The sequence below is a fragment of the Chamaea fasciata genome, unplaced genomic scaffold (assembly GCF_029207755.1).
Source record: "Chamaea fasciata isolate MVZ Bird 193981 ecotype frontalis unplaced genomic scaffold, bChaFas1.0.hap1 SCAF_1, whole genome shotgun sequence".
In the NCBI taxonomy this organism is placed as follows: domain Eukaryota; kingdom Metazoa; phylum Chordata; class Aves; order Passeriformes; family Sylviidae; genus Chamaea; species Chamaea fasciata.
Genome location: NW_027094086.1, coordinates 100752710 through 100775434, shown reverse-complemented (window position 1 = coordinate 100775434; position 22725 = coordinate 100752710). Strand labels below are relative to the sequence as shown.

General features: G+C 36.6%; 1 protein-coding gene across 5 annotated transcripts in view; it reads left to right on the top strand.

Annotated features, from left to right (window-relative positions):
- Positions 1-22725, top strand: part of CDK13 (cyclin dependent kinase 13) — a 44844-nt gene that overhangs the window by 2375 nt on the left and 19744 nt on the right. For all 5 annotated transcript variants that reach the window (XM_066191019.1, XM_066191010.1, XM_066191036.1 and 2 more), the window contains exons 2-5: positions 8905-9510; positions 12770-12937; positions 13186-13325; positions 15731-15901. In XM_066191019.1, the coding sequence (XP_066047116.1) occupies positions 8905-9510; positions 12770-12937; positions 13186-13325; positions 15731-15901 (1085 nt within the window). The remainder of the gene's footprint in view (positions 1-8904; positions 9511-12769; positions 12938-13185; positions 13326-15730; positions 15902-22725) is intronic.

Below are 22725 nucleotides of genomic sequence, written 5' to 3'. Positions count from 1 at the left end.
TCCAGGGAACATGATAAAGCTGATCCATGTTTCACTGACTCTTGGTAGTGTCTGCTGTCCTGGGTGTGCATCAAAAGCTATTTAAAGAGCAAAGTAACAAAGCTGTGGCCTACTTTGTTCAGAGAGATAGAGTCAAAGTGCCTTGGGATGAGAATAGTGATTGTCTAAAGGTCTGGATGTGTGGAATAATTTTGTAAGCAGTCGGGTGTTTCAAGAAGAAAACACCATAATTTATCTGAAAACATCATGCTGTTCTTCTGTGAGAATCTGTGACAAGTGGTTAAAATAGACTTTCAAAATTATTTGAATAATAGCATAGCAGGAATATGATGTGCATGGTTTAATTTAAATGCCCTAGGAATCAGTTTATTTTCTGTAGTTGCTTATATCCTGGAATAGGAAAGCTAATAATGATGCACATAATTATGTATATGAGGCTTGCATTTGGGAATAGCTCAGTATTTAGGAATAGTCAGATTGACAGCCCAGTTAAGTTCAGGGTTCTGTCCTATGCGCTGACTAATTGGGCTGTAGTAGAGTTTTACAGGAGTGTTCTTTTTCTGTTGGTAGTAGGTCTGTGATATGAAGCATGAGAGTTTAAATCTCGGTTTTGGTATTCACCCTGTCATGAGTAAATCTTTATTGTGCCTGCAGATCTGTTTCTAGGAGCTAGCTTTGTGACTTCCCGCTTTTCTTCCTCCCTCCAGTTGAATTGTAGTTTTCGTTCAGTTTTTAGCTGCTTACAGACAAATAAATGCAGACTGTCAGGTTTACAGGAGAGGGATTGGAATGGCTGAGTGAAGAGGAAAGGTTTCTGTATAAGAAAAAAGGTCTGTCCTAAGGGGGCATTCGTTGCAAAAATGTCACTTTCATAGAAAACAAAGGAAACCTAAAGTGTGAAGATAAAATCTTGATGATGTTTACCTGTTGTGGAGAAATGAAAGCCAGTGGTTTTTTCTTTCCATACAGCTATTTAATGTGTATTGCAATGGCAGTGGGGAAATACAAAGGAAGGGGTTTATACTTTTTTTTAAACCATTCAAAACTACATCATAATCACTTTTTGCTTGACTTTGTAGTACTACAGCCAAAATGCTGAACATTTTTGCTGTCCTGTTTGATAATGATACAGTGGCCTTAGACCTGATAGAGTATTACTGTTTCATGGAGGCAACAGCTTCTTACAGCACGTGTGTTCTTCATCTGGATGATTTAAAGGCTTAATTCTGGGCTTGTATCCAGCTATAATGATGTTCGGACACTAGGAACTTTGTATGTGACTATTTCAGCCTGCAAGTCTTTTTGCTCTTTGTTTTATGTCTCGTATATGTGTCTTCTCTAATGTTATGTAAATTACCCAGTTATTTGGGTATGTAGAAAATTATTACGAAGCAGTTCTAGCATGCTTGGAAAGCTCATGTGTTTAGTGGTGATTTTTTAACTTAGGTGTCTGAGCTTCTTAGGGAGAAACTTCTAGTAAACAGCTGAAGAGAAACAAGTGAAGTCAGCTTTGCTCGTTTGGAGCAGCAACAGTGTGTTGCTGTGAGGTTTGAATTGCAGTACTGACTTTGCTGTTTTTAGGTGGTGCTGTTTGGCTGTGGGTTCTAAGGAGAAGCAAAGATGCAGGATATGTGTGTGTACCATACTTAGTGATTTCTCTTTGAATGACTAATTGCCTTTTCCATTATATTAGCAAGAAAAATTTGTATTTTAGATTAACTGATAGGGCTGTATTCACTTGTTGGACAAAACTTTACTTGCTGCTGGTGGATTTGTATTACTCTGTTTTCTTGTGGATAGGATAACACAGCTATTCTAAAGTAGCACATGCATATTTTCGAAATGGAAATTCTTCCAAAAATATGACGTATTTATTTCTCTACTGGTAAAATGACCGGATTAAAAAAAAAAAATCTTAACCAAACCCCATGGTTGACTAAAGAAGCAGACACAGTCTCTTGCTTTCCTACAATTTCATGCTAAACTAGTTTCCGGAGAACTGCTTTTTGTAACTTGAGTCAGGTCATATGTTATGTGATCACACATTTAATTCAATTAGCAGTATAGATGAGTAATCGTATTTTTCCAAATTTGGATACACCTACCCATCCGCTTGGATAAGGGTAAGTGGGTGGGGCACTACTAGTGTAGTACTACTATGTGCATAGATGTTGCTTGTAGCATTTGGTACCAGAGAGTCATCTCAATCTGTATTGGTAGCTGAGTCTTTAGTAGTGAGGCTCTGCAAAATATGGGTCATTTATGTGCAAAATTACAACAAGTGTAGGGGGAAAAATATATATTTAAAAAAATATATATAAATATATTCAGCCTGTAAATGGAGAAGCCATGATGCCATACACTGATATGAAAAAAACTTTAATTCCAGTAATGCTACTGCTTTTGAATTTAAAGGATTAAGAGAGAATTTGACTTTCCCCCCACTTGGTTAGTAAAAGTAGATTTTTTTAAAATTTAAAGTTCTCTAGTTTTGTTTAGTAAAGCTGTATTTGCAGAATTTGAAATTGATCACTTTAGGTTTTCACTGTTTTGAGTAGCTAATTTTTCCAGTGCACATTGCTGGCCTTTGCCTTTTGCTCATGTGCCTTTCCATTTCCTTGTTGCTACTGCTTCTTACTTGAAAAAGGAAATTTCATTTGAAAATTTTAGCTTCAAGTGTGTTTAAAACACAGATTTTGAGTTGACTGGCCCTGTTGCTGGTTGATTTCTTTGTAGGACAAGTTCTCATATGAAAATAGAGAGTTTTAAAGCAGGTTCAAGAAACAAATAAAAGCTCAGCTCAGTTTTCTAGTATGTGTTGGAGACCCTTTTAAAGATTGGCAGTTTGAATCAGTGGGGCAGGTTATGTGGTGTTCATTTACAAAGCAGCTGAGTAGGAGGTTGTTGCAGAGCTGCATAGAATATAACCTTGAACTAGGGGCTAGAAAAAATAAATAAAATTAATGGATAAGGTGTCAAGTGAAAGAATACTATTACTGTAAAGGCATAAAGAAATGAACTATATGTTTGCCTGCTAGAGCAACATGGAAAAGCTATATTATGAGCTAAAATGTTTTGTCAGGGTGGTTTATGTTACAGAGGGATTGTAAATGAGTTGGAAGGTCTGTAGTGAAGCCAGTTGATTAAATTTAGTTCTCTCTTTTCAAAAACACTTGCTGTGCAGGGAAGGATGGCAGTGCTTAGTCAGTAGTCCATCATTACCTGCGGGTTAAAGAAGGAGCTGGGCTACAGTGGTTGTTTTACCTCCTTTGAACTGTTAAGGCTCCTGGTTTTTGCCTTCGTGTTCTCATGAATCCCTTTGTGTTACACCTTGTTAAAAAGTTACTGACAAAATCAGTTCCCTTGTTCAGCTCACAGACCCGTCTGTATTTCAGCTACAAAATTGTTTGCACTTAGGTGGCTTGGAGCTGGCCACCAGCATGACGGATTTAGCTTGCTGTTGAAGCAGTTAAGAAGAAAAGAGGTTTTCAAGTTTTGAAACATGCGAAGATAACACATGATCGTTCTGATTTGTCAATAAAATGTATTTTTTGGTGTTAAGGAGGTATTGAAAGAGGACAGAAAGAAACACCTTGAAAAATGACATGACAGAAAACACCGTGTAAGCTGAATGAAATGTATTCCTGGAAATCTGATGTAGGTAACAGTTTTCTTTCCTCTCTGGTTTCAAATATCAAGTAAGAGATAGCACTGTAAGGTACTATTTAGAATTGTTTCATTCTCTGCTCGAGAATGTAAGTGGTATTTTAACAGTAGACTTTTTTCTTTGTTAAATTAATCAGTAAATTTACTGTTTGGTTATTTATTAGTGAGCTAGTGAAGTGTCATAAATGTTGCCTGTCAGGAAGGAGAAACGTTGTAACAGTTTTGAAAGGAAGTCAAAACGTTTTGATATCCTTATGTAGCTTTTTCTAAAGTGACTAAGTACATTGTATAAGCAGAGAAAGAATGAATTCCTGGTTGTTTTATGAGATGTTGGGTACCAGGCAAAACCAAAAGATTAAAAAGAAAGAGCTGTGATACCTAAATCAACTTTTTTTTTTTTTTTTTTTTTTTTTTTTCCCCCTCCTCATCTTTGAGGGCAATATTTTTCTTGATCTGAAAAATGTAGTTTTGGTTTCTGGGTGGCTTCCTTTCCAGTGCTTTCTTCCTTTATCACTTTCTTAAAATTTGCCTCTTCTCCTCTGGTTTGTAGATAATATCTTAAGGGGTTTTTTTGTTTCTTTTTTTTTTGTTTTGTTTTGTTTTGTTTTGTTTTGTTTTTTTTGTTTTGTTTTGTTTGGGGTTTTTTGTTTGGTTGGTTTTTTGGTTTGAGTTTTTTCCTTTTATTTTGTAGCTATAGCTAAAATGTAATTTCTTCCGTGTCACTTTCCAGCTAGTCTAGCGCTCACAGGCTTCTTTGTTGCCGTCTCTAGGGAAGAAATGAAGCAGCTTTAGAACTTACACTACTGATACTTATGGTCTTCAGGTACATCAGTTTTCTTTTTTCTTTTTGTCCCCTCCATATATAAAAACACACTGACATCTGTATATAGCTCAGAAGGGATTTTACAAGTGTCATGAGATGTGGCAGTTGGCCTCTCTGTAGGGATCTGCACTTGTGTGAAGTGAATTAAAGATGCTGATAGAAGACTATTAATAGCTGAAGTGGCAAAGGTACTCTAAAATGGGGCAGAACTTCTGGGTGCAAACAGGGACAAGCATTAAAGGAAAGTTACCTTCTTAGTAACTTAGGCTTCTTATTAGCCTCTCCTCTTGTGTGTTAGCAGCACATGCTGGTGCTTTTGTTTATGAGAGTGAAATGTGGCCTTTAGGTTTAGTAAACTTCCTGATCTCTCCTTACTTCAGGAAGAGAATTTTGAATTGCATTGTTCAATGTATTTGCTTTTTGCCATGCAGCTCGGTGCAGTTGCAGCCACCTTTCTTTTGTTCCTTTTCACTGTGTTAAAAAAAAAGCTGCTGACTTCATCTGAAGTAGCTGGTGTCAAATGTCAGATAAGGCATTTTATATGTGTTTGTATGCATGCACACACATTTAGTAGAGACGTGCTGGAAGATTTAGACTGTGTACTTCAGATGTCTCTCCTGGTGTTTCTTCAGGGTCTTGCTAGGCAGTCAGTGTCCTGTTACCTGGCAGATACTGGCTGCTGTGTGAGCACGTTCCTGTGCTGCTGTGACTTCATCTTTTATGTCAAGTGTTAGGTCTGAACAGAGTGAGCTGGCTGGTTTTATTATGGATAAGGCAATATTTCTCCACTCTGAGTACTGTATAAGCTTTTGAGGGAAAGCTTGTAAATGTGTCCATATTTTTGGGTTTGTGCCATTTTTATAGGTGAAAACTTGTGCGTGAGTTGTGTAGTCTGTTGAGACTACGTAACTACACAGATGAAGGAAAGTAATAGTTGAGTGTTTGAAAAGATTATTAGGCTTATGAAAACAGCAGGTTTTATCATTGTAACTTCAATAACTAGCACTTTTGACAAATCTGCTTTTTACTTAAAATTCAGTATTTGTCTGTTTAGTTGAAAATGTTAATGTTTTTCCTGTATTTTCCAGGGTCCAGCTCAGTGGTTCAGGTACAGCAAGGGATTCTTGCTAAGGTTTTTGGGATGCCTTACTATATGTAGATAATATAATAGTTTTTTCTGACATAAATAATAAAAAGTTTTTGGAAAATTTAAGCCAGGTTATAATCAATCAACATATTTCATAACTAGGCTGCTGTCATTTTGATCTGCTGTTAAGGGCTATAATAGGTACTGGGACTGAAATGTAACTATTTGTGTGCATGCATATCTGCTGTCTCCCACTTGAAAGCAGTTCTCATGTGAAAAAATTGTGCAGTTGTCATGTGGAGTGTGAAACCCACAGTAGATGATGGTTGGGTTTGGGTTTTTTTTAGCTGAGCTTGCATAAATTCATGTTCATGTCCCAAACTCTTTTGACTAGTATTGGTAAAGTAGAGACAGCAATCCACTGTCAATTCTTATTTGTTTTTGAAGTATAGAAGTTTAGGTTATTTTTGCCCTAGGTTTTCAAAACTGCCTCTTCCTCACTGAGTTATGGTAGCTGATCGGATGATCAAATTAGTCATCATTGATTTGAACAGGTTTTTTCATTTTATCCTTAGTAGTGAGCTGAACAAACCTGTTTTATTTTGTACCAAAGTGGAACAGAACCAGTCTTGGAATCAGGCATGGTGTCTCACTGTGTTGTTTTAAGCTGCTACTTCTCTTTTCTACTGCATGTGAAATTATGTCTGTATTTGTTAATTATGTGATTAATTTCTTTGTTAGGTATCAATCAAAATGAACATACCACACTTATGAAAGAAATAGGCCTCACTGACCTTTAGGGCACGTTTTAAATTTAGTACAGGTTGCAGTGATGTACTTGGGATGGAGATTGTTCTACAGGTAATTGGATAGAGAGAGTCAGTCTGAAATAGCTGATTTATAAATGAAATATGTAAGAAAATTTTTTCCATGACAGGTCAGTGTCATCCTTGCAAAAGATGCACCATTTATAGAAGTCAGTTTAGGAATAACAGGGACTATTGCCTTGTGCTTGATGCTGGAGAAATGTAATTATACTGATTCCAGGGTGGGTGCAGAACTGCAGCAGTAACACCTCTGTTTGAGTTCTACAGTAATTCCTCTCCAAAATAGAGACAGCACTGTGAGGAGAGCTCTGGTTTAGCATTTGAAGTGTGTGTATTTTCTAGATTTTTCTCCCTTTTTTCTTCCTGTTACCTTGTCTTAACTCTGTATAATGGAACTTTGTATCTTTTTAGTTTTATGCCTGTTTGGCCAAACCTCTGAAAATATTCTGTGGGATTTAGTATTAGATTTTCAAAATAACGAGAAAAATTGCTTTAGCAACAGGATTCATAATGGAGAAGAAGTGAGTTTTCAATGGAATTTTTGTGCCCACTATTATAATTTTTTATGGTGTTTATTAGATACGAACATTAATATCTCTTTACTGAGTGAACCAAGCATTAGATTTTGGTTGAAAATTGTTAGAAGAGACTTGTGAGGCTTTTTCAATTAAAGTGTAAAAAAATTTTTAGGATTATGATTATTGTTGTTATTATCATCTGTCATCGTTACCCTTCTGTGCCAGAAAATCCTGTAAAATCTGCTTCCTGTCATAGAATTGAACTGTGCTAGTTTCCAGGAGTTATCTTCATTTGGGATTTGATTTTTTTCTTTCATAAGTCTGGATCATTTGGATCAATTTCACCTGTAGAATTCTGAAGCTTGTGCTGTACTATACAGTGTGAGTACACATTGTTTTCAGTCACTTTTGATTGATCTGAGTGACTTTTTATTGGGTAAGAGTTCCTGCATTATAAAAAGGAGAGTGTAAATTTAGAAATTCATCAGTATTGCACACAAAAGAAATGTTACTGTACTAGATTAAGTATTTATTCAGTTGAAGCATTGAGATGTGATTTCTTGTGTTGATAATTAAAACTGAATTGATTTAATTGTCAGTAAAATTAAATTTGGTGTGGGATGAGTAGTCTTGATCATAAGGATTGTAGTTGGCATGCTTTTTGTTTGTTTATTGGGTTTCTTTTTTTGTTGTTGTTGTTGTTGTTGATTTGGTCTGGATTTTTTGTTTCCTTTAGCTTTGGTAACCTCCATACACTGGTGTGATCTTTTGAACTCTGAAACTCTTGTATCTTCAGGAAGTCTTATTTTTGCTATTGCTTGATACTTTTTTCTTTGTTAAGCTGATGAATACTGGGTGTTTTTAATCCTGAGTATGCTTTTTCCTCCTCTTCAAACGATAAGCAGAATAGATTTGCATCAAACTTTAATCAAGAAAATACTTGTACGTCTGATGAATATCCTTGTTATTCTTGGTATGGTAAAATGGATTTAAACACCTACATTTAATTTAATTTATTTCATAACACTACTGTGTGGTAGCAGTGGATTAGGTTACTTGTTCCATGCCTTTCAGCTCAATTAATTTTTTCTCCTTTATTTCTTAATGAACAACTGACTCAAAACTAGTACTAGGCAAATTAGAATATCCCTTTGAAATTTTGAATGAGAAGTCGTTTGTATGAAATGGTGTTATTGGACAGAAGAAGTTTAAGATTGCCCCCCTTTCATTCCAGGCAATTTTATTGCTATAATTTTGTAGATGGGCTTAGATTTCTTTTTCTTCTTTCTGTTAGTGTCTGCATTCAGATACAGTTATAGCATAGGCCCCTTTGTGGGTTATGTTTGCTTGTCAATAGCTGTAACAAATACTGAGAACTTGGGCTTTTTTGGGGGAGGGGGCGGTTGTTTTGGTTCTTTTTGAAGTTGTACAGTTAGATTTCAAAAACATAAAGCTGTCTTTCAGTTAGCTACATTGCAGCCTTCAGCATTCCATTCTTTTTTCTTTAGTATTCAATTTAATGCTTCAGTGTTGTTGAGATTTCTCGTGTCCTGTTGTAACTTTAATTTCGTTTTGTTGAATTCTGTCAATTGAATTTTTCTTAAATACTGTATATACTAAAGATGTTTGTACAAGCTGCATACGTTGATATTTTCTTTAAGGAGAAAAATATCTCTTAAGTAGTGAGGAAAGCAGAACATTTCTTGCGTTATATAAGTATTGTATTTTGCAATTCTGTGAGAGGAGAAACTACACATAAGGGTTTTATTGTTTCCTAATGGAAAGATGTAGAATCTTGATTGATTACCTATAGTTTTTTATTTTTTAAATGGATGATTTTTCCTATTTCATAGACTTCTGTTTATTCTATGAGCATGGTGATAAGAGTTGATTTAAAAAGTGTAAAATGTCAAAAAAGTAGATGTGCTGGGAAAGCAGCTAGACTTAATTTTACCTGGGTAAATCTTTACTTTCTTGAAACAGGAGATCAGCAAAATCTCGAAGCAGAAGTCCGTATTCATCAAGGCACTCCAGGTCTCGTAGCAGACACAGATTGTCTAGATCCAGAAGTCGTCATTCAAGTATTTCTCCAAGTACATTGACTCTGAAGAGTAGCCTGGCTGCGGAGCTGAACAAAAACAAGAAAGCAAGAGCTGCTGAGGCAGCCAAAGCCAGTGCAAAAGCTTCCAACACTTCGACACCTACTAAGGGAAACACTGACACTGCTGTAAGCGCACCTCAAGTGAACAATGTTAAGGACCTGAAGAAAATCAAAACAGAGCATACACCTTCTCCTACCAGCAGTGTAAATCTGAAAAACGACAAGGCAAAAGCAAAGGTCTTGCTTCCTGAAACAAAAGTGGAAAATAATTCAATTGCAGACAAAATTACTAAGCAGAAGCCTGCAGCAGTAAAAGAGAATAAATTGACTGTTGTGAAACAGGCACCGGTCCCTGTAAAGGAGAAAAGCAAACCGAGTACACCAAGTGTAGTAGCCAAGGAGAAGGATCGAATTGTTGCATTACCGACCTCCACACTGCCACCCTTGCCTTTGCCTCCCACGCTGCCTGAAGATAAAGAAACTGATAGGTGAGTTGTGACAGAGATTTGCTTTTGGGATTGTTTGTCCCTTTTTGTAATGGTTGTTGTTATTTCCTTTGGAAAATAAATATAGAACAATATACTAGATCAGGTGAATGCATTGTTTAATTTGTTCTTGCGCTTCAGCTGTTTGACTGGTGACTATTGCTGAGCTGGAGGAATTTGATCTTAAAAATATTTTAATTAGTTCTTGAAAAAAGAAGAATTTGGTCAAACAATTTTTCTATAAAAAGTCTACTATGGAAATGTTTTCAAAATTAAAAAATACATAATAGGTTTGGGACTACTGAAAGGATGCATTCAAGGATTCAAGATTTCAAGTTTGGTGTGAACATATACATACTTCTGGGGAAAAGTTAAATTCAGTAGCAATATGTGAAAATTCTTTATTTTGCTGGGGTTTGAAGAAAAGATTCTCTTCCCTTTGAAAGTCAATTTTTTTATAGCTGGGAATTATTTTAGTGTAATTTATTTTAAAGGTCAGTATTATTTTGCGTATGTATAATGGAAGCGAGGTTCATGGCTTGTCATTTGTGTTAATTTTGAAGTGTAAAAATTGGTCTCTAGTGAAGAAATAATTTGTGTTCCAAGTGTCATCTGAATTTAGCCTATGTTAAGTCTGTAGTCCTAACAGAGAATCTGTGCTGTGATTTGTATTGGAAAATTATGCTGTTAGAAAAGTTTTTTGTTTGTTTGCTTGTTTTTTTGTTTAACTGAAGGTGCTACATGTCTCTCACATGTATGCAAGAAATCACAAGTAAGCCAGAAATTTTTAGCTAGAGGTGGAAATATTTTTCTTGTGTTTGCTAGTAATTTAAATTTGCATTAAGTATTAAGGGTGCATGCAAGGCCTTAGGAAATAAATACAACCTAATGTAGTATTCGACAGCTACACATTTTTTTTTAAGTTGTGAAAAAGAAATTGTTTCTTGCCCTTCAGCGTTTAACTCTAGCAAATGTAAAAATGGTGTTGCAAATGTACGATTGCATTTACATTTGTGACTAAGCCACCCTCTAGGTAAATGAGAATCCTGATACTGTGAGCAAGATTTACTGTTTTAACTAAAAACTAGTTTATCTAGTTTAACTAAAAATGATTGGCATTGCAGTATTAATTGCAACATCGTGAAATGAGATTTCATATTGAAGCTGTCTGGTTGCTTCTGATTATTATTATATTTTAATGGATCGCCTTTTTAAAGTTAGCTAAACTAAGGAGTTAAGCCGCAATTAAGCAGTGGTTCTTTCAGCACTGGGCTCATTCTCCTTTCAGAATAAAAGGCTTACTGCCTGCAGACAGCTGCGTTAGAAAGATTAATGGGAAGTAATGGAAAGTCTTTTATGCTTAGTTTTGCCTATAGGATGTTATAAACTTTGGATCAGAAATTATTAGTCATGATAAAGCTTAAGTCATCAAAGGAAGGAGATCTATGTTTTTAATGGTGGAGGAGGGCAAAGGTTGGGCTCTGAGTTGCTTTGGGGAAATTGTGTCAACAAAGAAAGCTTGAGCTCAGTGCTGTGCAGAACTGTCTGGTTCCTTCAGTAAGAATCTCATAAACCCACAAACAAGTGACCTAAGGGAACATGAGTGTTGCAACCCCACAGTGCAGGTTAGCTGAAAGGGAAAATTGCCCTGGTTGTCAATGGTGTGTGATTTTGCAGACCTGAAAAAAAAAAGGCTGCGCTTGGCTGCCTCTATTTTCATGTACCACTTCTAAAAGCTGTGTCAGAATCTTTCATGTGTTATGCTTTCACTCATGTTGAAAATTTTGGGGACAAGTTATGAGAGAAATCCTAATATGTGAACTTCAAAAATAAGGGTTTTTTAATTGTCATGACAGTTACATGCACTGCACTAAGGTGGTTTGTTCTTTATAGCATGTTAGCCATTATGTTTGTGGTGAGGGCAGCCTATGCTTCCTTGTGATGCTTCTTTACAGTGGGGCAGTGGCAGTTTAGGAAGTGGTAAAAGACAGAAGTGTTCAGCTTTCACAGAGAAGCATAGACATGCAAAACACTGGAATGCTTTATTTGAATATATAGGAATTACTCATAGCAAGAAAAGTAAGAAATAATGAATGCCTTCTCTATTATGGAAGTTGGCAATATATTTCCATTTAGAAAAGTTCCTGCTTTATCTATGAAGCTAAGCAGGTAAGAAGTTGTAGAAAGACCATCACAGAGAAGGATGAATAGTGCCATTTGGCAAATGCAACTAACTTGGAAAATGTCCCCTCAAAGCATGACTTAGGTTTTATTGATACAATGATGGAAATTAAGAGTGCATACTGTGTGAGAGCCTGTAGGGGAGAAACAATCGTGTAATTAAATGAAGTTTAGAGATGGTCATGGCTTTAAAATTTCTGGATGTGCAGTAGCTGAGCAAATCTAGCTAAACTAAAAGAAGTTCTGGTAAAATGAAGCCATGTACTTAGGAAAAAACCAGTGCAGCCATTATGATTCCCCATTTGAATGGGAAGAGTATTTCTAAGATCACTGTGTAATTGTTAAAAGATGCTGTATGTGTGTTTGGGGATTTTTTTCAAGACAGAGACGGACAGTATCTGTTATCTAATTATGGCTGGTCAAGTATCAGTGAGATATCAGTAACCCATGTCAGAAAATCATTGTCATTTTTTCATCTGATTTTTTTCCAACTTGTTACGCATGCTGATCACTAGAAATATATTGAATCTGGAATGTTTCAGCAGATGTGTGCAATTGGAATTTATAGATGAGGTGATGTGGACAGCCTTGTAATGCCCTGCAGTGTTAGTGTAAGCATGAAGTTCATTATCTGTGGAGACCAGTGTTAGAGAGAGCTGGGTTAATCAGATCTTCTCTCTTATCTGAGAAGTCAGAGTACAGATTTTACCACTATACTTTTGATGTCTGGCAGCACCTGAGCTCTAAATATTTTTAACAGTCTAGGCCATAAACTTGGAAAGAATCTTATGTGGCAGAAGAAGTCTGGCCTGGTAAGGCTCCCTGGGTCATCTGACCTCAGCTTTCACCAGAAAAGTCTGAATCCACAATTCTGTAGAATTGTGCTATTTAACTGTGCATCTTCCAAAGAGCTATTTGTGAGTCATTTGTTCAGGTCCTGCAAATTTTAAGAGCAGAGTTTTCAAGTGTTGGTGCATTGACAGTCCAGAATGTATTTAAAAAAAATTCTACAAAAATTTTGCTTTTATATTAATATTCTACTATATTCGACTTACTAGCAAAATGATTTTTTTTCTAATAGTTTGAGAGAGACTCTTTCAGTGAAGTCAGTTAGAGAAACAGAGAAGAAACTCCGCCATCTGCTTGCAGACTTGCCACTTCCACCTGAGTTGCCTGGAGGAGCTGAGGTACCCAAAAGTCCTGAAGAGAAGAAACCAGCAGTTCAGTTACATAGCAAGAGAAGACCAAAGTATGTTTATTAAACTTTTTTTAAAGCTTATCAAGCAAGTAGAAATAATATGTTCTTGTCAAAAGAGTTCTGCTTTTTGAAATTTTTAGTATTAGTGTGGCTTGACTCAAACTGCATGGTTTATTGCCACTTAATGGTAATAAGACAATTAACTAATGATGTCGTAAATAGTGTTGAGGATGTCTTCAAGGTTAAGACAATGCCTAGATAGACTAGCTGTATTCTTAAAAATATTTGTTGCTTTCTAGAATATGTGGACCACGACATGGTGAAACGAAAGAAAAAGAAATAGACTGGGGAAAGCGCTGTGTGGATAAATTTGATATCATTGGTATTATTGGTGAAGGCACTTATGGGCAAGTTTACAAAGCCAGAGATAAAGATACGGGTAAGTTCAAAAAAAAAACAAATGTAATCCTACAATTTTAAATGAACAGGATGATTTTGGTTTTTATGTTGAATAAAATTTGTGGTGTTCTGCCCTCTTATGTTAGGAAGTTTTTAGTTGTTGGTCTGTTCAATTTTAAGTCTAGCTTTTGTCTAAATCAGGAATTATTGTTTGCTTCATTGGAAAATCATTTATCTGTAAAGCTGTGGCTGAAATCAAGCTGTGATACAGGTAAACATGTGGCCAGAATCTAATAAGCCATGTGCTAATGTATCAGTCTCTGAGGGTCCAGCCTTTGTAGACAAGTGGCTAAAATTAATTAGCAAGACCACTCTTCAGAGATGTTTCATAAACCAAAAGGTTTAATAAGGAAAAATAACAAAATAACAAACATTACAGAAAACAAACAATAAGCTGTGCTCAGGTGTCTGAGAAATCTCTGACACCCTGCTAGATACACTCCAGAAAGCCTTTTTTTTTTTTTCCTTTGGGCCGCTTCCTAAATACTGAATGTTCTAGGAGGGACAATCTGGCATGCAGCCAATAGAGAGAGAGAGAGAGAGATACAGGGTTTGAAGAACAGTGGCAAGGTCTTGTCTCTTGGCACTGAGCCAATCCTTGTCAGGAGGGTATCGAAGTTTCTGAGTTCTTTACGTTAAGGGGTGAGTCTTAAACTTTTCCCTGTATGGAAAACACTTGCTGGGAAATGCATCCCTACAACGCTGAGTAGTCCTAAATTCTAATTCTTACACTTTGAGTTTTGATGCTCTGTATGAAGTTGAACTAGTAAAGAAGAGAGGCTAAATACCATAGGAAAACTAAATGTCGCACTAGACAGGTTGGCAAACTGTAATGAAGTTTGTAAAGGGATGTAACTGTGAAAGAAGCTGTACGTAAAACTGGGTCATAGTTGGTTGTACTCCAGTAGTCACTAGTTCATAGTAGGAAGAGAATCTGCTTCTGTGCAACATGGCCCTGAGGAGTTGCACATGGGATATTCTTGCAAAATAACTGACTTCATGATAGTGACATTATTTTTTAATTTAATGTTAACCTATTGCTGAAATGAGCTAGCAGTCACCAGTAGGATACATAATACTGCCACTAGTTCTAAATAGATTATCCATATTCTTTATATATGCTGTATGCTGTGTGATTGTTTTGTGTTCAGTTAGTAGTTCTTTCCATGATTGCTTGCCTTTCTGGCTGGTTTGTCCACGCATTGAATGCTGGACCATTTCAGCAGTAACTGAATCCCATAGGACCACATACCAGCCTCAGTTCCTTCTTTCTGATCGCCGGTAGAATAAGCAGTGGAATTATAATTCCTTCTTCATTCTTTACCTGTCCTTGTCTCAGTTTGCAAACTTTAGTTCTAGTTGAACTGTCACAGATTTTTACCTCTACCTTGAGAATCTTTGCAAATCATTATTAGGATCTTCTGAGATTCTCTTCTTTGCACATTTGCGTTTTAATCCTGCCATAACCATATTGCCTTTCTGGCAAACTTCAGGTTTTTTGTGCATCCCAGTCATCTCTTAACCTCCCATAGAAGTTTTTGCTTTCTGCATTGAAGGTGTCTGTGCAGGTACAGCAAGCAAATCAGTTAGCTTTGGATTTAAATCCTATGTGGAGAGTGGCATTATGGCCTTTGAGATACTGTAGAAGAAGCTGTGTAATGGGCTTTCAGAGAAAGTGGATGTGGTGTCATGCTGGAATATGATTTATTGTGAGTGTATCTTGTAAGTTAGTTTAGTGTAGGTAAGTACTTCTTAGATCCAACAAAGATATCTGGTCTGTCAATAAACTTTCCAGACACAGCAATAAACTTCCAAGAACAAAATGAGTGAACAAACGTGTATGGTCTGTAGGTATCCTCCATCATGAGTAAATCATGCTCCTGCCATTTTGCAGAATCCAGTTTGATCCAGCCCACCCTGCAGTAAAATAGTAACAGAGAACCTTCTCACTGTAAAAATGTCAGTGCCACTTGTGCTTGTAGAAAGTATACTGATGAATTTGAGAACTCTTTAGTCATCTTGAACTGCATACTATTTCTGGCTAGATATATGCATTCTGACCAGTGGTGATGTAGTATTAAGAAATCCAGAGCAGTCACAGGCCTCTGTCCTTAAAACTGCTGCTGATAATCACTCTTTACTGGTGGACATGGTGTGAAATATCAGGATATGTGAGTGAGCTGTGCAGGAGGAGGAAGGATAGCCCTTATAGTGTGTAGCTGAAAATTCTCATTTGTAGTTTTGCTTCTGTATATGATGCTGATTTTTGTTCACCATAGCGCTTGGTACAGGCATCAGGGTTTTAAAAAACAAGCATACAAATCAATACTAAATCCCATGGTTTGGTTGCTAATCTTAATGGATTTTATTTAAATTTTCTCTTAGGGGAAATGGTAGCACTGAAGAAAGTACGCCTGGATAATGAAAAGGAAGGGTTTCCAATTACGGCTATTCGAGAGATTAAGATTCTTCGACAGCTTAATCATCAAAGCATTATCAACATGAAGGAAATAGTGACAGATAAGGAAGATGCTTTGGACTTCAAGAAGGACAAAGGTATGTATGGTAACAGGGTCTCCTCTTTCTGGACCTGTTCTCAATGTGATAGTCTGCTATGCTCGATTTGAAGTTATGCTTCATTAAAAAATATGTTTGCAAACTGTGATGCATGATGAGGGATTTTAATTTTGGTTTAAATACTATATGCAGTTGTTTATTTAACTCAGCTATGCATTTTGCTTATAGAAACTTTTTTTGCAAATATTTTGTGTGATACAAAAATGTATTGCTTGATTGTGGTTTTGCTGTAGAGGAACAGATGTTTGACTCCTTGACACCCGTGGATTAGGCAGGCCAGCAGTAATAGCTCTTAATTGTGAGCTTTTTTTATAACCTTTTATTTTTTTAGTACTTTCTCATACTACTTATAGTATAGTAGGCTGAGTGCTGAGGAGATGTTTTCATTTTAGGCCTTGGTTTTATTTGAGTCATTCGTCAGTTACTTTTTTGATGATTAAGTGTGTGTGTTTTGTGGGCTAGAAGAAGAGTAAATTAAAAGAATGAGAAGCAAGACTTGTGTAGTGGTAGTGTTTTTCCCCAAAGAGAAGGCATGCAAAAGAGAAGACAGACTTTGAAGTCTGTCATGTTTGAATTGCTTCAACCTCCTTAGTCTAGAGGTTCAAGCAAACAGTGAAAATCATGCAGTGTTGTTAGTTGGTACTTTCGTTACCGGAGTGGTATTTTGCTACTGGAGGCATTTCATTTTGGGTCTAAGTGTTGCAAACCTATCATTTTGGAGGTATTTTAGTGTCCTGTGGGCAGTTTTTTGCATTGTTTGTCTTTGGAGAGTGTTTGAAATGTGGTACCTGTCCTTCTTCCCTGCCCTTCCTCCCTGAGTCTCTATACAGCAGCAGTGCAGGTAGAAAATGCTGTAATTACTGCATGGCCAGCTGAAACACCAGATGATGTGATGATTCAGAAGGTGGATATGAAGCAGGAATTAGTTTGGATATTTTTTCCTAGCATCTTTAGAGAGTATAATACCTTGAAGTGTATACAGTGCTGTCATACTTAGAGGTGGGAAGTATCTAGCAAGAGTTTCTCAAGTGTTGTGCAGGTTCGGTGGTCAGGTGCCACTCAAAATCTTGACAGTCTGCAACAACCAGTTTAGTTTTTGTATGTGAATCTTGCACTAAGTTTTAATTAGGTCTAACCTACTTGGCTAATGAGGCCACACTGAGTCTTGACTTAATACATAATGAATCATTAATGAATTTTCTTTCTTTGTGTTTAGTGCCATGTTTAGAATTGAATAGTAAATTATTTTTTTGTACTTCAAACTGCGTCTCATTAATTTAATTTTTTTTGTCCAAGTCTCTATTTGTGTTTTTGATATTACTTCTGATTTAATTTCTTGTTCTTATTTAACAGCATATTAAAACAAGTACATTTTCTGAAAATTTATAAGGGTGGGGGCTTCTCTGGGGATGCTAAAATAGAATTAATTTCTGATCGTTGAGTAAGTTCTGATAGTTTCTTGAAAACATTAGCAGGATAATGAGACTGCTGTTACAACTTCTCTGTGAAAAGATGGAAGTTGTGGTTTTTTTCAGGCACTGTATTCTGTATTTCTGTAATGAGTAGTTCTTTGTGAGAGAGGGATTCATAGCTAAGTTGTGGCCAAATTGTAGTCTGTGCAGGGAAAGAATGCAAGTGGGAGGAAGTATGGTCATTTTCACGGTAAAGTGTTGCAAATGCAAAAGTAGGCTGCCTAACGAGGAACCATTAGAGAAGAGATAGTGATATCTTACAATGGGCAGTGCTTACAGTAAAAGCAGGGTGTTTTGGTGTTTTGCCTGTGTGACGAACATGGTTATGCTTAGTGTATATTACATACTTACCGTAGCTTTGAAATGTGACTTGGAAAGCCCTGCTGATGTCCCACTTAGAAGAGTAGGGAATGAGAACATTTTTCTAGTTAGTATGAGTGAAGTTAATTTTGTTTCTAAGGCTGTGTATCATATCCTGACATAGTACACAATCTGTTTTTTCACTTAAGGCGGTGTGGGTTTTTTTGGTTGGTTCTCAGTAGCTGAATATGCAGTGCATTCAGTTTTCTGACAATAGTGTATAAGTGTTGGGCCCACTTTACCGTACTTGATTTAAGGATACTTTTTAAGATAGTAACATTGGACTGCAAGCCAGCAATAGCTTAGCTTGTACAACTTTGTCCTGATATTTTCAGCTGCATTATGTGTTTTTAAGTAACACACTCAAAAGTCTGGAAGAGAGAGGATTATTGGTTCCCCATGTTAAAGCCTGTCTCAATCTTTTTGACATATTTTTATTTTCGAAGAAAGTGGAAGAAATTATATCCATATTTTATTCTGGCCATCTTGGACTATAAACACATGAACAACTTACATACTTTTGGATTTATTTTTTCTCTACTATTAGAGAAAGAATTGTAACACGTCGGAGCAATGTGTTGCAAAACTTATAAGTGCATTTCCCTTCATCTGTTGAAGTCAGCACCTTAGGCAGCAAAATTGTTTGTATAGATTGGGCATATACAAAGCAGAGTGGATGATAATGGTTTGATACATGGGTCTGTATACTGAAAATCAGAAGTTTTTTACTTTACAGTCTTCATTATGCATAAGATGTGCTTGATGATAAAGTTGGAGAAGGGCATTACTGATATTACTGATTACTAGTTACTAATGTAACGTCTTGATTGTCAGGCACAATCCTGACAGATAAAACATATATGTTGGGTGTGACCACAAGGAGTACCCATTTCATATGTTTCTTGTGTAAGTTTTTCTCACCTGCCTATCATTCAGAGGGAGATAGGTGAACACCCAAATTAATGATGGGAACTCATGACTCTGAGGTTGTATTTGGTCTTTTTTTCTGAGCCACCTTCTCAGTTATAAAATGAATTATTGAGAAAATGCCCTTCTCACTTTGGGCTGTTGTCAGTTTTGGTTTTTCTCCTTCATGAGTGTATCATTTATATGGCTTTGGTGTGTATCTTTCTACATCAGGCACTTGGTATACTTCTTCAGTTCTCAGTTGCTTCTAACAGCTGTGAGATGTTTGCAAGTGCTCAACAATCTAGCTATGGGATTGACATGATCTCTTTTTACTAAACAAATGGTAAATGCCTGACATAGCTTTTGTTGCTGTGAGTGTAAACACAGTAAGTGTACTGCCTGACATCTCTTCCTCCTTTTGACTGGGATAGGTGTTTTTTGCTAACCTGAGGGAGGATGTAAAACCTGGCATGGAGACCAATAATATAAGATCTGGAAAACATTGCAGCTTAGAGGTTTTTTTCTGGGTTTGTGTGTGTGTGTGAATTACCTGTTTATGTATGTTTGTTTCTGTAATTAATTTTAAGATCTAAGTTTTTTTTTAGATTAAATTTTGAATTGATTTGTAGTACAAATCAGCAAACTTTTTTAGGTATGAAGTTGGTATTTATATTGACAGTACTGTAGTACAGGAGGACACTGACTCTGCAGTATGTTGTAATATGACTGACAGGTTACTTTCTCACAGCTGTCAAGGAGTGTTTATTCAGAAATCTTGTGTTTTGGAAGGAGTCTGTTACAGCAGTCATGTAGTCAATGTTACATGGTAGATAGTTTTGTCTGTGTTTCCTAGGAAGTTGAGTAAAAGCAGAGATCTGAATTTCAGAAACCTCTAATGCTGTACAGCTTGCCTTGCTGCTCCCAAAATAGCTATAGAACCTTACCCAAATAGTTTTCATGCTAGAGCTAAGTTATCAGGAATAGTGTGACTGCTTAAGTGGTGCTTCCTATTTGTGTATGCTGTACTGGGCTTTGGCTTGGAATGAGTGCAGACCTAATTGTGAGGCTTTTCAACTTGCTCCATCTCAAAATGAGAAAAATATCTGATTATTAATAGATTTTTGTTTCTCTGCTTTAAGTTTTTGGTTTAGTTGTTTGGGGGTTTTTTTCTTATTTCCCCATATTACGTGACGAAACAAGGAGAGTATTTACTCCCAGGGCATCTGAATGCCCTTGGCTTGTATCCCTATTTCAGAACATAATGTGAAGTTCCTGCAAGAGGAAAATGCAGTTGAACTTGAAAGGGGAGAATAACACTGTCATTAAATAGAAAGTTAATATTGGGTGAAAATGTAAAAAAATAGTATAGCAGCAATGTTTTCTTTAGTCTTAAGGTGATTAATTCAGTAGCTATGGCTATATTTATTGTTCTTGAAGTTAGAAAATAGATTAATAAAGCCTGAGTTGAAAGAAAAATGTTTATTAAAGGAACTTTAGGGAATTTAAGTGTAAGGAACTTCAAGGAATTGGTGGACAATTCCTTTAATTTTCTAGCTGTGGTGGATAAAATCGTATTTAAAGCTCTTGGAATAGAATAACAATAGTATTGGAAGAGAAACATTAAGGAGTAGAAGAGTAAGTGTAATCTAATTTAATCAATCAAAGATAAGAATAATCTATAGAGTGCATAGAAGAAGTTGGAGGAGGCTTAGTAGCAAAATGAAAATATGATGGAATCTCATTTTGAAGACTGAGTACAGAACAAATGTCGAAAACCTGTTTCACAGCTCAGCGTTGTATGTACTCTGCACTGAACGAGGCAGGGATACTGGGGTTTCTCTAAAGCATTTCTGTATTTCAAGATACTATTTATACTAGAATTGAATTTGAATTTGCATGTAATAAGGCATTTCGGGTCTCCTGGGTCCTCAGATCTCTTTCTAATCAGGTATTTTGAGAAATACTGAACACCTTTCCTATGAATTACATTTGGAAAATAATTGCTTAAAAGCCACCATCTGTGGAGGCTTTTGGATCAGTCTCCCCTGCACCATCACCCTCCCCTCCCAGTCTGCTGAAGCACTTGTATCTTTGGGAACAAATGGTGTCCTGTTTTGCTGGATCTGTGTGATTTGAATTCAGTCCAAAGAAGTCCAGAGCCTGCTTGTGTCACAAAAACGCAAAGTATGTTTTGTTAGGATTTTTTGACCTCTCAGAAAATCCACTGTTTATTGCAGATCATAAGTGCTGTGTTTTGTTGAGTTACCTCTCTTGTTTGCAAACCTTTACTGCATTATCCCCAAGCTCATTTCGTGTTAAGAAACTGCTTTTGTTAGAGCTCCATGACCTGAAACATATGACCAAGAGGAGGAGATGTGTTAATCCTTTAATTAGTCTAACTTGGTACCTCACTTGCTGAACCTCATCAGTCTTAACTGACAAAATGATCAGAAAGGTGTATTTTCCCAAGTGCAATCATAAGGAGTAAGGTGAGGATTATTTCCATCCATTTGAATCTCAATAAATAAAGATTTATTGTGTACTTCCCTAATAGATTCAGCTGCTTTCTCTTATCCCATATTCAGAAATAGGCAGTGTTCCTGCTGCTCAGCTGTTCCAGCTGCTGCTCTGTCAACATGTAGTGACATTAAGATTTCTGATTATCTTGGTAGGTGAAGGAAAGTAGATGAGCTTTGTGGTGTTAGTGAAGGAAATGGGCCACCCAGGACACAACCCCTCTGTTAGTGCTTTGTTGCAGTGTGTGGAAATGGACTGTAGGCTTTCTTCCACCCCAGAGGTGGGAAGTGCAGGTCTTTAACACAACAGCAGTAAGATGAGGAACTTTAAAGTCACGTAAGTAATTCTGAGTTCATTTGAATTGCATGTACTTTATTGTGAGAGGGCTTTAGGTGTTTTTATGACACTGCTTCCCAAAATAAGGACTGGGCAAAGCTAGCATCAAGCAAAACATCATTTTAAAATGTAACCTCCAAGTTACGAACTGTTTTGCCCTCATAAAAGAAGCAACTATTAAGAAATTAAGAAGAAACTTATTTTTTCTGTTACGTTTTCCTTTTTTGAGAAATGGATATTTGTGTGGCATTTGTTTTGATAGAACTAAAGTATGCTGTGAACTTGAATTCAGACTGAGCTGTAGTAAGCACACTTTTCCCTGTGCATAATTCATTTGTGATGTCTTCCATGACTGTTTCCTTCTTCCTGAATGATTAGCTGCTTGCTTTCCCTTTTATGGAGGATCAAATCCCCCAATGTGATGAAAAAGCGGCAAAGATTTGAAATTATGAGGTGGAATAACATACCAATTTTGTTGGCAGAAACTACAGAGCTCTGTCAGAAAAAAGCACCAAGTTTGTCTAGGAATTAACAGGAGTTACACTACAGTGTGCTTGATGACTTTTTTGCAGCTACAGTCCCTTCTAAATATAGCTTGAGTATTACTGAAAATCAGGCTTGAATGGTAGGATTGCCAAGGTTAATAGATTAATTTTCATATTTTCTCATACTGGATGAAGAAGGTTACCAGCTTTTCCTTTTAAAACAATTTTTAATAATGTGTAGTTAGGAAATAGGCAAGAATGCACAAGTGTAATGAATCAGTACATTTGCTCTTGATCTGGAAGGAATATTTAGCGTTTATCCTGTTTTAATGTACGTTTCTTGAGAGTTGCAGAGTTGCAGAGTTGCAGAGAATGTGAACAATCAGATGTCACCTCCCAGGTACTACTCTACTTTGTTTGTGAATCTTCTCTGTTGTTGTCAGCTTTCCTTCTTGCATGAGGGTACCAATTGTGATTGCTGGTTATAAATAGCAGTGAAAAAATCTTGGGAGTTAGTGACAGGGCAGGAAATTGCTCAGGGCATGGATCCTGCTTTGCATATAAACAAGAGGTTTCTGTTCAGCTGTCCTCACTAAACAGTTCTACAGTCAATCTTTCTCCTTGTCATATGCACACATGCAGCCAGCCGCCATTACAGAGTTAACTTTCTCTTGTTCTCCAGAGCAAGAAGGTAGCAAGATTCACTGGTGTTCATTCAGTTTTG